The 13,909-nt window shown below is 38.9% G+C and overlaps 3 protein-coding genes across 4 annotated transcripts; 2 read left to right on the top strand and 1 right to left on the bottom strand.

Annotated features, from left to right (window-relative positions):
• Positions 1 to 51: 51 nt before the first annotated feature.
• Positions 52 to 4,954, top strand: LOC113128180 (leucine-rich repeat LGI family member 2-like). Its single transcript, XM_026303291.1, has 8 exons — positions 52 to 297; positions 490 to 561; positions 710 to 781; positions 1,015 to 1,086; positions 1,224 to 1,295; positions 1,599 to 1,768; positions 2,105 to 2,269; positions 2,803 to 4,954. The coding sequence occupies exons 1-8, from the start codon at positions 122 to 124 to the stop codon at positions 3,636 to 3,638; spliced, it is 1,635 nt and encodes a 544-aa protein (XP_026159076.1). The 5' UTR covers positions 52 to 121; the 3' UTR covers positions 3,639 to 4,954.
• Positions 4,955 to 5,693: 739 nt separating this feature from the next.
• On the top strand, positions 5,694 to 11,429 carry LOC113127770 (coiled-coil domain-containing protein 149). Of its 2 annotated transcripts, none has more exons than XM_026302542.1 (13): positions 5,694 to 5,737; positions 5,832 to 6,098; positions 6,491 to 6,634; positions 6,802 to 6,840; positions 7,275 to 7,382; positions 7,550 to 7,666; positions 7,919 to 8,091; positions 8,383 to 8,455; positions 8,675 to 8,759; positions 8,909 to 9,056; positions 9,154 to 9,230; positions 9,565 to 9,630; positions 9,711 to 11,429. In XM_026302542.1, exons 2-13 carry the CDS (start codon positions 6,048 to 6,050, stop codon positions 10,223 to 10,225), a joined length of 1,596 nt encoding a protein of 531 aa, XP_026158327.1. In that variant the 5' UTR covers positions 5,694 to 5,737; positions 5,832 to 6,047; the 3' UTR covers positions 10,226 to 11,429. The 2 variants fall into 2 exon arrangements, with proteins under 2 accessions (XP_026158327.1, XP_026158325.1); XM_026302540.1 differs by having other exon boundaries at positions 5,695 to 5,737; positions 6,473 to 6,634.
• Positions 11,430 to 11,517: 88 nt separating this feature from the next.
• LOC113127772 (extracellular superoxide dismutase [Cu-Zn]) lies at positions 11,518 to 13,777 on the bottom strand. The gene is made up of 2 exons (XM_026302544.1): positions 13,645 to 13,777; positions 11,518 to 12,875 (listed from the first exon to the last, which is right to left on the bottom strand). Exons 1-2 carry the CDS (start codon positions 13,656 to 13,658, stop codon positions 12,239 to 12,241), a joined length of 651 nt encoding a protein of 216 aa, XP_026158329.1. The 5' UTR covers positions 13,659 to 13,777; the 3' UTR covers positions 11,518 to 12,238.
• Between the last annotated feature and the right edge of the window lie 132 nt (positions 13,778 to 13,909).

Below are 13,909 nucleotides of genomic sequence, written 5' to 3'. Positions count from 1 at the left end.
TCAGCTTGTGTCAGGGCTTTTCACTACAGTGCTGCATTTGGATGTCGCCAAGGCGGCTAAAACAAGCCGCTGCTGCACTCGCCTCGGTCTGATTTACTACTATTAATGTTCGGGAATCAACATGGCTCGTGCTAAGCAGTGGATACTGGCTGCCTTTGCGTTTCTGTATATTTATGGAGCAGCTGAATCTAAAAAGAATTTCAAATGTCCTTCAGGATGCTCCTGCTCCAAGGAGACGATCATCTGCGTCGGTGCTTCACAGATCCCACGGACTATACCGAATGAAATCAACTCGTTGTGAGTAACAAATCCAACACGTTTCTTTAGTATGATTATTACTTCAGTAAAAGAAATCAATGCTGCTTTTTAAGGAGACAAATATAGTGGCTATTCTGTGCATCCCTGCAGAGTTGGCAACTGGATGTGTCTGGTACAGAGTGATGAGATGTCCCAGTCCGAGTTTGACTCGTCTTTGTTTTCCCCCCACAGGAGCATCGTAAATGGATCTATTGCTGAAATTACAGATGGGATGTTTGCACTTATGCCTTCTCTCCAGCTGTTGTAAGTGCAGTATTTCATGTGAAACTGCCAATGATGATACTAAAAGTATATGATGGTTGTCAGTAATGAAAACCTTTTCTATTTGGTAATGTGGAGTTGGAAAAGGAAGTTTTTTTTGTTTTGTTTTGTTTGTGTTTTTTTTTAACAGGCTTCTAAATTCAAATTCTTTGACCACAATCAAAGATGATGCTTTCTCTGGTCTGCCACACCTGGAATACCTGTGAGTATTATTCAGTAAACGTACATGTGCAGATTTTCTGTTAAATGCATAACTCAATACACCACATATTAATTAGTGCTTATGTTACAGAACAATGTTTTTTAATTACTCCAGGGCCTGTCTACTGGAGGGGCTGGGCAAAATGTAAAGAGAATTTGTAGAGTCATGTATAAATGTGTCAATTACAACATCTACAGATTGATCTGCACATTGTTTTGTTATCCATTTATCAGATTCATCGAAGGGAACAAGATTGAAACAATCACCAAAAATGCCTTTCGTGGTCTGCGAGATTTGACTCATCTGTAAGTCTGATTTTCTCTACCACCAAAACATGAAACTTACAGTCCGCAGCACCAATACTACAAATGGAAACCAGTGTTAAAACATGGAAATGACAGAAGTGTGCTGTGTTTATGTCCTCTCTCGGTTTCTGGTTTAGCTCCCTGGCCAATAACAAGATGAGGTTTCTGCCAAGAGATCTCTTTTTTGACTTGGATTCGTTACTGGAACTGTGAGTAAGCAGTTCTGGTGGCAGCAGTGTGTGTGTGTGTGTGTGTGTGTGTGTGTGTGTGTGTGTTTTCTCCATACTGCGTTCCAGTGTGAAGCTGAGTCAGGCTGTACTGCTGTGTGCTTGGCAGCACTAGATCCCACAATAAAAAAAACAAAAAAAGTTGGTTTTTCTGTTCTCGTCAATAATAGTGCATTACTGCTGCACTCTGTTCAGTTTTATTACTACTTTAACATTTCACCAGTTTTATTGTTTCCTGCAGTAAATGTGCCCAAATTAAGTTTGTGAATCTCTGTCATGCATCAGGGATCTACGGGGCAACTCTTTCCAGTGCAGTTGTGAGAACAAGTGGCTGATGACATGGCTGAAAAACACCAACGCCACAGTATCAGATGTCTTCTGCGCAGGCCCCACTGACATGAAGGGCAAGCGGCTCAATGACCTTCCAATTTCACCCGCCGAATGTATGTCCACAGGTAAAATGACAGTTCCAGTCTCAGTGACACACTCATGGGTAAAAATAGGGGAAGAAATCAATAAAACTGTTGAATAATTAAAAAGATAGGCTACTACTATGCACCATTCTCCACTCAAAAACAAACAAACACGATGTTAGGACGTCTGCTGCATCAATTTCAAAATGATATTTTAACAGTAAAAGCAGAACAGATGAAGCCCACATGGAGTGGATGAGAGGATTCTCTGAAACTGCAAAGATTTTCCATTCAGAGGCTTTTCACAGCATGAAAACTGTAATTTAAGCAGCAAGGTCCTAAATGTTGATTCTTCTGTTTTTTGTCTGCATTGCACAGACTTTGTGCGGCATCAGTCCATTCCCATCCAGTCCATGTCAGCGGATATCTTCTCCTTTAAAGACGACATATACGTGGCGATGGCTGCCCCGAACTCCAACAGCTGTGTGGTCATGGAGTGGGACCACATTGAAATGAATTTCAGAAAGTTTGATAACATAACAGGTTTGACAAAGTCTACACTAAATCTTTCTTAAGAGATAAAACCATAGATTTTTCATCAAATTGCACTGAAAGACCAAAACCAGGAATAGACTAATCCCACAAACATGTATTGCCTGTAGTGACAAATCCTCATACAACTTTTTCCCCTAACATCAGTGCTCCACCATGTGGACGCTCTCAATCCCACAAACACTCTTGGTGCTGTGAAAACTGTCAAAAGTTAAAAATCTGCAACTATTTACTTGGTGTAATGTTTGCAGCTGCAGCTGAAATTCTGCTGCTTTTCTAATTTATTTTAAAGTGTTTATTCACATCTTAAGTACGAGTATATGGGGGATACTGCATGTCTGCAGTACATGCAATACTGCATGTTTTTATTTCAATTCCGTGACAATAATAACAATAATGACATTATTTTTAAAGTACTTGTGATTATCCATTCTTTTATGAAAAAAAGTGATGATTATTTACTTAGGATTATAACTTAGATGATTTCATTTTGCATAACCACTGACAATTGGTTTTCCTCACAGGGAAGTCTGTTGCTGGATGTAAGTCAGTCCTGATCAACAATTATGTCTTGATAATTGTCACCCAGCTCTTTGGTGGCTCCCACCTTTACAAGTTTGATGATCATCAAAACAAGTTCACCAAGTTTCAAACCATTGAGGTCTTCAACATCTCAAAACCAAATGACATTGAGGTTTTCCAAATGGATGGAAATTGGTACTTTGTGATTGTGGACAGCTCCAAGGCAGGAATATCGACTCTGTACAAATGGACTGACCAACCAGACCGCAACGAAACTGGTTTCTACTCCTACCAGTTTCTCCATGAGTGGTTTCGTGATACAGATGCTGAGTTTGTTGAGGTGGACGGGAAGTCGTACCTCATCATAGCCAGCCGTTCTCAGTCACCTGTCATCTACCTGTGGAACAAAAGCACCCTGAAGTTCATATTTCATGGTGAAATCCCAAATGTCGATGATGTGGTGGGAGTCAAAGCTTTCCGGGTGAAAGATGAGTTGTATCTGGCCATGACGTGCTACATCGGTGACTCCAAAGTCTTCAAATGGACCAACAAGCAGTTCAGTGAGGTGCAGGCTCTGCCCTCTCGAGGGGCAATGATTCTCCAGCCTTTCACCATCACAGACAGACACTACCTTGCACTTGGCAGTGATTACTCTTTCACACAGATCTACCTCTGGGATGTGCAGACCAAAACCTTTCACAAGTTCAAGGACATTTATGTTCAGTCGCCCCGTTCGTTTACAATAGTGACCACTGACCGGAGGAATTTCATTTTCTCCTCCAGCTTCAAGGGCAAATCGATGGTTTTTGAGCACATTATTGTAGATTTAAGCTTATAACGCCTTGCAAAATAATGACTAATCACAGTATGGGCTGATCAGTCACATCTATATGGTGTGTTTACTAGAAAGGAGTCTCTGATGCTGTATATCTTCCTTATGCAATTATATATATATGTCTTCTATGGCAGGTTTCTGCAACTCATATCCATTTCCAGCAATTATGGAGGTCCAATAAATGATAAACCCCAAGTAGTTAACTTGAAACTGTAGACTTACAGAAATATAAAACAATGGCAACTTTTAAGCATGAAGTTAATTTTATGGTATACTAGATATTATCTGTTGGCTTTTATTTTAATTCTGTCACAACGAAGACGGCTCAGCCAAAGGGGTATCCATTCTGTCCTTACTACCCATATAGGTTGAAAGAAACATATCCAATGAGGGTTAAGTAAAATATGAAGCCCATTATGAATGATGCTTTATGGTGCACATGTAAACTTGGTGCACGTTTGGCACTGTTGCCTCAGTGAACGAAAGTGAGTGAGAAACCTGAAGTAATAACTGTTTAGCCTATGACCCTGCATCATTCTGTAAAATGCAAAATTCCATGAATACCAGTCTGTGCTGGAAGATATTCATGGCTATAATTTTGGTTGCACACACAAAGGAATTCTGTGGAAAGCGAAAAGCAGAGCTCAAACCTGCTTAACTCTCTCACTTCCTCACACCTTTTTTTTTTTTCTTTCTTTGAGATAACTAGAGCTTTGTCTTGGGGTGGCACATGGAAGTGGCTGGCACTGTCAGCTCACAGCAAGAAGGTTCTCTGTTTGAACCTGGCAGCCAGCTGGGGCCTTTCTGTTATAATGTGAGTTTCATGCAGCCACACCAGCTTCCTCCCACACCCCACAGGACAACTGCACGGCCGAAGGACGGATAACTTTGTCTTTCTGAGCGGCCAGTAGAAAGTCTGAATCCATTTCATGGCAATTGATGATTTAAATGTGCATGACACGGGGGTTAATGTTATGAATTTATGGCTAATTCTACAACATTTATAACAAGCTACTGTATGAGCAGAGTGTCTGATTAGTGACAAATACAAATATAATTCACTCCTGATTTCTATCCAAAATGTGCATTACTACTGGGTGTGTTGCTCTGAATTACAATCACAAGGTTGTTTACTGCTATGACTAGAAATGACATTTACATGGTCTTGAGAGCATGTTTTTTTTTCTTCACTAATTTTTGATATTTTTATGTATTATAGTAATAACTTCATTACAAACTGGCTGGGAAGATAAATATTTTTCACATACATGACAATGGCATGATATGCAACAAGACCATGGTATTATTATTATACCAAAAGACAAAAGGTCAGAAAATGCTAACAAAATCTAGCATAAGCAACATGTTGCTATAAGCATGTTAGATTTTTTTTTTTTTTTTTTTTGAGCAATTAGGCCCCATAATAACAATGAAAATCTGATCTTTTACACAACTCTATATCTACAACCATGGGTCCTGTGTCTGAGTAAGTTTGCTAAATGCATTAAAGAACATTTAACCACATGCGTTGTAATCATTTGTGTTTCACTCTGCCCTCCATTCTCCGTAGATGTACAACCAGTGAAATGTGGTCACGAAGCGAAGACAAAGTGCCTCGGACAGCATGTTTGAAATTAATAGTCCTGTCAGCATCTGGCAGTCCAGACAGCATTGATCAATGACAGCATCATTCAGCTGCACAGAGGACAAACCACATGGTTGTTATAGAGAACAACAGCAGAATTGAAGTGTTGGTCTATGACCATTCATCTGATTATTTAAGATTTTTTCTTTTTTATGGAAATCAAATTAGCCCACCTGTAAGACACTGAGCCAAAGAGCCTCTTTATTCTTTATCATTTGATTGTGTTGAGCAATTAATGATGATACTTTTCAAATCAGATATTATGACATAAATAATCTTACATAAATAAATATACAACCATGCACCTGCAAAATACTTATTAAAAATTTGGCAAATTTTCCTGAAATCTTATTTCCTTCTGCTGTTCTGTGCAGTTTGTTGCAGGCCATTCACACAGTCTGTGTTGTAGACTCCATTTCCAGCCAAACTAATTAACTATTTATCATGGAAACCGCAGGTAAGTTGTTAAGTAAGTATATTCATAGACTTTGTACTTATTTGTATGCGTCATATTACTCATCAGTCGTGTTTATCCTTTCTATGGCATACAGGATATATGATGTTCCCAGTTTTACGAGGATCTCCGAACACGTCGTGACGCTTCTCTGACGTCGAGACAGTCGGAAGTGATGCAGATCGCGTTTCTCGAAGAGCTAATCCGTTTTGATGGTGAAAATGTCTCTGGGAGCATCACGGCCAACATGCTGATGATTATTTGAAACTTCCCTCTCGTCTTTACGAACCTTGCAACACGGACGCTGAGCGTGATGGATCCGTCCAGGAGGAGCGAGAGTGACTGGCAGGGGCTGCTCAGTGAGGTGAGACTGGAAAGACGCAGATGGGGAATTGGAGTGAAAAACGGTGGGGATGCTCCTTTAACACTGACACTAACGCAATCAGATATGCAGTGATCGTTAAAGTACCACAATAACAGTACATTTGTGTTTGTTTTGTTTTTCTTACACCATTTTAATTCTGTTTTTGTGCAAACTGGGCTAAATCACAGCATGTAGGGAATATACACAAGGAAGTAGATTGTTTTCTTTTTTTCACCCGCAGACCTTTGCGTCTTATAAAGTTTATGTCAGGTCAATCGTCATGCACCACGCTGCAAATATACTGACCTTTCAAATTTCCACTCGATCCAGCTTCTCAAATGTTGGATTTTTTCCTGTTTTGCTCCTTCATGCAGTTTATAATTTGCAAACAGAAGCTGGAGAGCAAGAAAGAAGCTCTTCTGATTCTATCTAAAGAGCTGGACACCTGTCAGCAGGAGAGGGATCAGTACAAACTGATGGCCAACCAGCTCCGAGAGAGGCACCAAGGCCTTAAGAAGAAGTACAGAGAACTGATAGTAAGAGATCTAAGTGTGTACTGAGTTTAGTACAGCCCTAAAGATGAATCATGTGTTCTCTGATTGACAGAAAAATAAAAAAATAATAATAAAAATGGTCTTTGGTCCAATATTACGTGCTTTTCATGTCAGTGTCCTTTATTTTTAATTTTTTAAATAAATTATAGGATGGAGATCCCTCTCTGCCTCCTGAGAAAAGGAATCAAGTAAGTGTCTTTAATCTGCTGATGTTCTTTGTGTATTAATGTCGAACCAAAATACACACTCTTCACACACATAAAGTTCACACAAATATTACAGGAAGCCAGTAAAGTCAGCATTTTAATGGTTTATACTAAAACATAACCAGAAGCTGCAACACCATGAAGACAAGAGTTAACTCTCAGTGACTCCAGATGTGTTTGGGTGAAGCACAATATGCCCTTGTCCACAAGCCAATCGTTTTTATTGATCACTGTTCCTTCCAGTGGCCATATTATCTCTATATATCTACCCTTTTACCCTGTATGGTTTTTCATTTAATAATTGTGTTTTTAGAAAACCCTGATCTGTACACTTTTAAATGCCCCGGTGCAGTACATGTCGCTCCAGAATATATTCCTTTAACTTCTGAATAAAATCAAGTTCATGTCTCCTTTAGGTGAATTTAGCCCAGCTACTGACAGACTCGAGAGAAAAAAGTAATCAACTTTCTGAAGAGGTGAAGGAGCTGAAACAGCGACTGGTGGAATCTCAGGGTGATAACAAGGTACCAGGTCATGCTTTCTACCACAGTGAGTTTTAAAATGTTCCGTTTAGTTTATGTACATGCATTTTTTTTTTTTTTTTTTTTTGCTTCACTTTGTGTGTCTTTTGTAGCCTGTGAATCAGTTTATCTGACTCGGGTGAGAATCGCGAGTCTTTCTGTTCCCACAGCTTCTAAGGATGACCATCACCAAACAGCGGCTGGGAGACGAGGAGGTTGGAGCTCGACACTTTCCCGCGCATGAACGAGAGGATCTGGTCAAACAGTTAGAAAGAGCACGAGAACAGGTGAACTGGCAGGAGGGTGCAGCTTGATTTATTGAAGACAATTTTATGGCAGCTGTAAATCACATCAGGATATGATATTAATGGAATAGTGTGACAATTATTGGTTAAAACTAGTTTTTGCAGACAAATAAACAAAACAAGGTACAATTATTGTGGAAAGTAGTATATTATATTACAGCCTGTACTATCAGCACTGTTACCAGATCAGATCGCAGTGTATTTACTTACAGTGTACGTTTCGTGTTGGTGTAGAATGAGGTGCTGGAGCACAGCGTGAAGTCACTCACAGATGAGCTTCAGGATGTTCGAGCAGAGCGTGACGTGTTTCAGCAGAAGGCTCATCGTCTCAACGTAGAAATGAACCACATCGTAGGGAATGATGAGATTCGGATTTTAGACATAGATGCACTCTGCATGGAGAACAAGTTTGTCCTCTTTTTTTTTTTTTTTTTTTTTTTTAAAGAATACCTCGTGCCTTGGTGCCTCTTTGCATTATTGAATATGGGGAAATGTTCAAAGTTAAACTGTTGACAGACAGCAGTACTTAGCTAGTTAAATAAAAGGATGTGTATATTTACATCGTTGACAGTAATGTGTGTTTATGTATATTTGAGTCATAGGTTAATGGCATCTCTCCCATGTAAACAGACTGATGATAGAACTGCCGTGTTTTAATGATTTCTGAATCAGAGTTTTGATCAAAATATTTCTTACAGGTATTTGCATGAGCGACTCAGTCAGCTTCAGGAGGAGGTTAACTTGCTCAAAACAAATCTGGTGAAGTACAAGGTAGTTGCTTTATTTTTAGTTTTATGTCTTCAATATTTTGCACATATAATATTTCAAATATATTTTAAAATAATTGCTCAATTCCATGTAAATGGAGCCTTTAAAACATTTTTTTTTTTTTTTTTTTTACAGATGTTAAAACAGTGTATTTGCTAGAAACATTATTTTTCTCAGAAACTGACGCCTCTCATGCTCAGTAATGCTTTTCCCTGATTTCAGAGTGCCCTGGAGTGTAGGAAAAACTCTAAGATCTGTGGGAAACCCAACAGTAGTGCGCTTACTGGGGTGCTCTCTGCCAAACAAGGTCAGAAGGATCATATTTTTCAAAATCCTGATACTCTATTGTGCAACATGTTGCACAATTACACATGTGCTGAAGAAAAGGAGTCTGCATTTCCTGTATTGAAGCTAGTCATTACCCCTGTACCTAAACTGTGTCTGATGTGTATGCAGTGAAGGAGCTGTTACTCTCTGAGGAAAACGGCTGCAGTTTGCCAGTGACTCCTCAGTCCATTTCAGACCTTAAGTCTTTGGCCACAGCTCTGCTGGAAACGATCCACGAGAAGAACATGGTCATTCAGCACCAACGCCAAATCAACAAGTACTGAAGTGTATTATATTTCTTTTAGGTCCTACTTTGTAACGATACTGGATAGAACTTGCTGATTTCATTATATTGTTCTGTCATTTTTCATTAGGATTCTTGGAAATCGAGTAGCAGAGCTGGAGAAGAAGCTAAAAACATTGGAGATGTCTGGATTATGGAGCCTGCCAGGTGAAAATAAGTTACCTTTATATATTAAAACAAACATATTTAATTGAAGCCTTAATGATGGTTCTTTCTACATAATACATGTGTAAAATGATTTACCTCTCTTTTCCTTTCTCCTGTCCCTCTGCTTCTTGCTGAAGGCCTGACTTATAATGTGTCTCTGGGAATATATGGAAGTATGTTCCTCTATTAACCATGTCATCCACTTGTTAATCTCTAAATCTCATCTTCTATCCTTACATTTCATATGTTTCCAAACTGTTTCAACTATCGGCATACAGACAATTACATTGTTAGTCTATAACAGTTTATTTTTAATAATGTTTTGTCACATTAGGAGGAAAAGATGCGATCATCCTGAACACTCAGCAGGTTGAGACACCAGATTCTCATGGCCAGGAAGGTGAGAATTTTAACAATACCTCTATTTGTCTTTTTCTACTGACTCTGTATTTCTTGAATGGTATGTTTCTATTTCTACAGGTGAGAGTCGGTTTGAAAATATGCCTGTCAAACAGAAGCGCTCCCCTGAAATTTCGGGTAAAGATAGTGAAACATCAGCTTTGCCAGATTTTCAGGAGGATGAACCATCACCCTCCAATGCGAAGACATCCGAACAGAACTCCTCACACCAGTCAGCTCATGAAGAGCCAGACGACCCGCAGACAGAAACACCAAACAGTGATGAAAGTCATGACGGAGGACACGCACACATCATGATGGATATAACAGTTATAACAAAAGAAGAGGACTTTGTAAGTGATTCTGCTCCTACAGTGACTGATGTGGACACTTTTGAGAAAACATATCCCACTGGGCAAAGACTGGATGAGTCTGATCAAGCAGCTAAAACTCTGTGTGTCATAACAGAGGAAAACATTCATTTTGCTTCACCCACCAGTGTCTCTACTGCTGCTGCAGTACAGGAGCATGTCCAGCCAAACCAACAGACAGAGCTTTTAGATGAGACAGGTGTTTGTGTTAGTCAGAAAATCTGAAGTCTTTCATGAGTGTCGAACTGATGGTGTGTTATTGTATTTTAGTGGCCCAAATGTGAAATTTCATAGTTGTCTGCAGTTTCAGATTATTTGTTGCTTTTGATAGTAGACACATATCTGTTTTTTTTTCTGTAAATTTACTGTATATCCAACACATGAAAAACTTTTATAACAATATGTAAAGGATTTTATCATTAATATAATCCTGTTATCCAAAGTTGTCAAGATAATTAATGTAAGGATCATTTTCTGTGTTTTCAGACCTGAGTTTCTTGAAGTCCCTTGTAGTCAACAAGTGATAAACTTATGCAAAATGATTAAGCTATGTGAACAACCAAGTATTACACCCATATGTGATTGATAAACTTCTTACTCCAAACTATGGCCATTTATCTGCTGCTGTAACACCCTAAACTCTTCTGGGAAGGATTTCCACAACAACCTGGCTGCAGGAGTTTGTTCATATTCAGCCACAATAGTGTTAGTGAGGTTGGGCAATAACGTCTGTGTTCCAGTTGGATAGGGTTGAGGTCAAGGCCTTGTGAAGGCTAGTCATGTTCTTCCACACTAAACTCATGCATGTATTTTTTTATGGCCCTCAGAGGCATTGTCATGACCCAATAATGGGAGAAGTTGTTTCCACAAAGTCAGAAGACGTACATACTCTGTGTATCAATGGAGAAATGGTGATTTATTGTGATAAAAAGTAGCAAACAAGGGCTGTTGATTGTTACCAGATATGGTCATGATGTTAAATAGGTGTAAAGATTTAATATTTTTTAATGCATTTCATTGTTAAATTTCAGTCTTTGGTCATTTTAATAAGTTGTGAGAACTTTGCTTTAGTGATGGTTTGACTGGCTATAGCTCCGACCCTAATTTAGATGTTGTAAAGGGACAAAGTGCAATTGCTGCTACCAGCTGGCCATCAACAGAAAGGTGCAGTGTTAAGAAAAAATTATTTCTCCTTTATCCTTCTACCTCTGTCCAGCCTACCCCCCCCCCCTTGATGTTAAAGGTTTCTTTAACATTTTCATTTCATTTTCATCCAACATTTCCAACCAGTTTCATTTGTTATTAGCTTTATACTGTGGGACATTATTTCCTCTAGTCTTTCTGCAAGCAGATTCTGTGAAGACACTACAGTCATTTTGTTAAATAAATATACACTTAAAGAATTTATTCGTCTGTAACACGCTTAAAGGCACAATGTCTACCAGAATTACCAGCACTGTCTTGACTGTGTCTCTGTTGTAAAAAAGAAAACACCAGATAGAACATAGAGCCATATATGCATTTGACCATGTACAACATTTATTTCTGTGAAATAAACAGTTCTTTGATCTGGATCTGACAGTAGATAGATCATGTAATTTACACAATGCTCTATAGGTAAATTCATGTTAACATGGTATGTAAGGCAAAATAATTTCTTTTTTGTTTTCTGCATTCAGGATGATAGCTCAATGAGGCACAGCAGTTGTTTGACCTCAAGGCTAATGCTAACATGGAAACTGGTGCATAGTTATATATTGTTAACATATTTATGTTTAGCAGGTATAAAGTTTCCCGTTTTCACCATCAGGGTTAGCTGTAAGCATGCTAAGATTCAATGATTATCACTAAACAGAAAAAAAAGCTGAGGCTGATGAATAAAGCAAGTGCAGGTTAAGAGTGTTAGATGAAAAATAAAGGAATCATCAATTTGATAATTATCAAGACATATAATTCATCTTCATGTTAATACTAAAAGGAAAGGCAACAACCAATAAAGTCATCAGTATTCATCCCCCAGGCTCCATGAATATCAGTTCCAAATTTCCATGCAATCTATATAATAGGAGTGAAAACAAAAAAGCTGAAAATGCCGACCTTATGGTGGTGCTAGAAAAGTGAGGGAATCACCAAAATCAGTAAGATTCACCCTGTGAGAACATGAATGTCTGTAATTGTAGTTCATTCGAACTAGTCAACTGACTTTCTCTCTAGAGTGGGACTAATTGAGCTGTAGTACTAATTTCCCCTCAGCTGCCTCTTATACTTCTTATAGTGCATATTCCAAAGATTAGGGGAAGAAATCCCAATAATGCAACAGCCAAGCCTCTGGCCTGCATTTCCATGCAGCAGGCTGCCAGCATCTCCACCTCTACCTAAGTCATCCATTTTCTCATGGACCACCACTGCTCTTCCGAGCACAGACAGCCTTCCAGACAGTGTTGCCTCAGATTCTATCATTGCAGCGATTTTTCCTTGCTGGGGCTCAAAGTTACCGAAGTCTCCCGGGTGGTTGGGGTGATGTACACCATATGGATTGTAGTGGCCACCAGTGGAGTCACATCCCTTGTTCAGGTCTCCATACTGATGGATGTGCACCGCTCTGGGCTCTGGTTTACCCTCTGTGGGGAAACCATTGAACCGGAGAAGGATTTTCAGTTTTCCCTGAGGATAATCCTGTTTAAACAGGGCTTGACCGTACACTCTGGGCAAGCCCTCAGGTAGTGAGGTGCTGGGTCTCATTTTGCAGGCTGCATACAGAGTGCCATTGTGCTGTGAGACCTCTGGTGGAGCCAAAATGTTACTATCAGTTGAGACACAGTGTTGACAGCCTGCCATCAGAACCAGCAGAACAGGTCCCAACACACCCAATGCCCTGAAAGATATAATTATTAGGACAATGCATCATATTCATGATCTTGTCATATGCTTTGCACAAAAACAACTATCAACGATTCTTTAAAGCATTCTTTGAATAAAAGTGATAAAAATTATTCTAAAAATTGTTATTATTGTATACACAGTATTATATTAAAAACATAAGCTTTTTAATATTGTCAGTGGAGTTTGAGCTTATTTGAAGTTTTATACATATTTCAACCTTTTAACATCATCATACAGTATGTACTGTTTATAAAATATTTATTTGCAAACAACTATAATTGTCAGTGTATAAAGTACAGTATTTCTCTGCACAATTTAGTGGAGTATAAGTATGAAGTAAGAAAAACTATTTATTCTAATTATTCAGGTAAAGCACCTGAAAAGTTTGTTATAGTGCAGTTAAACAAAAGTAGATGCAGTTAAGTTACTTTCCACCACTGGGAAAAGTAGTTCAGCAATGAATTACACACTTAGGCTATTTCTGAGTAAATGGAAAGAGACAGTGGCCTCAGTACTTGAGTGATTTTTCAGATCTCCTATTGTCATTACGGTAATTATGCCCGTAGCGCATATCAAACTACTTTATCCGTATGTTGACATATTAAAAAATAATGCATGAGGTAGATCTCTGAATATATTCAGCCCTGAAAAACAAAAGGACAAGATTTACAGGCTGGTCTTAACCACCAGATTAACGAGATGACGCGATAGTTTCCCCTGCGGATGAAGTTAATTACATGACGTGAGTAAAGTCTACTTACCCGAGGAGCCCCATATCCGTTTTTTTTTACTGCAAAATGCTGCAAAAAGCTTGACCCAGGTCTTTTAGTGTTGATCGTTTAATGGGTTGAGATGCAACGTTTCATAAAAGTGTTGTATAAACGTGTTAGTGGGCGTTGCTTACTGAGGAGCAGAGGCGGTGCTTTCATTGTTTTCTCGTGTGTGTGTGTGTGCGTGTGTGCGTGTGCGTGTTTAAGAAAAGTGTGAAGACTAAAAATGATACACATATACTAACACTAAAGTCTA

Source organism: Mastacembelus armatus, chromosome 1 (assembly GCF_900324485.2).
Source record: "Mastacembelus armatus chromosome 1, fMasArm1.2, whole genome shotgun sequence".
NCBI classification, from domain to species: Eukaryota; Metazoa; Chordata; class Actinopteri; order Synbranchiformes; family Mastacembelidae; genus Mastacembelus; species Mastacembelus armatus.
This window is presented reverse-complemented; position numbering and strand designations above follow the sequence as displayed.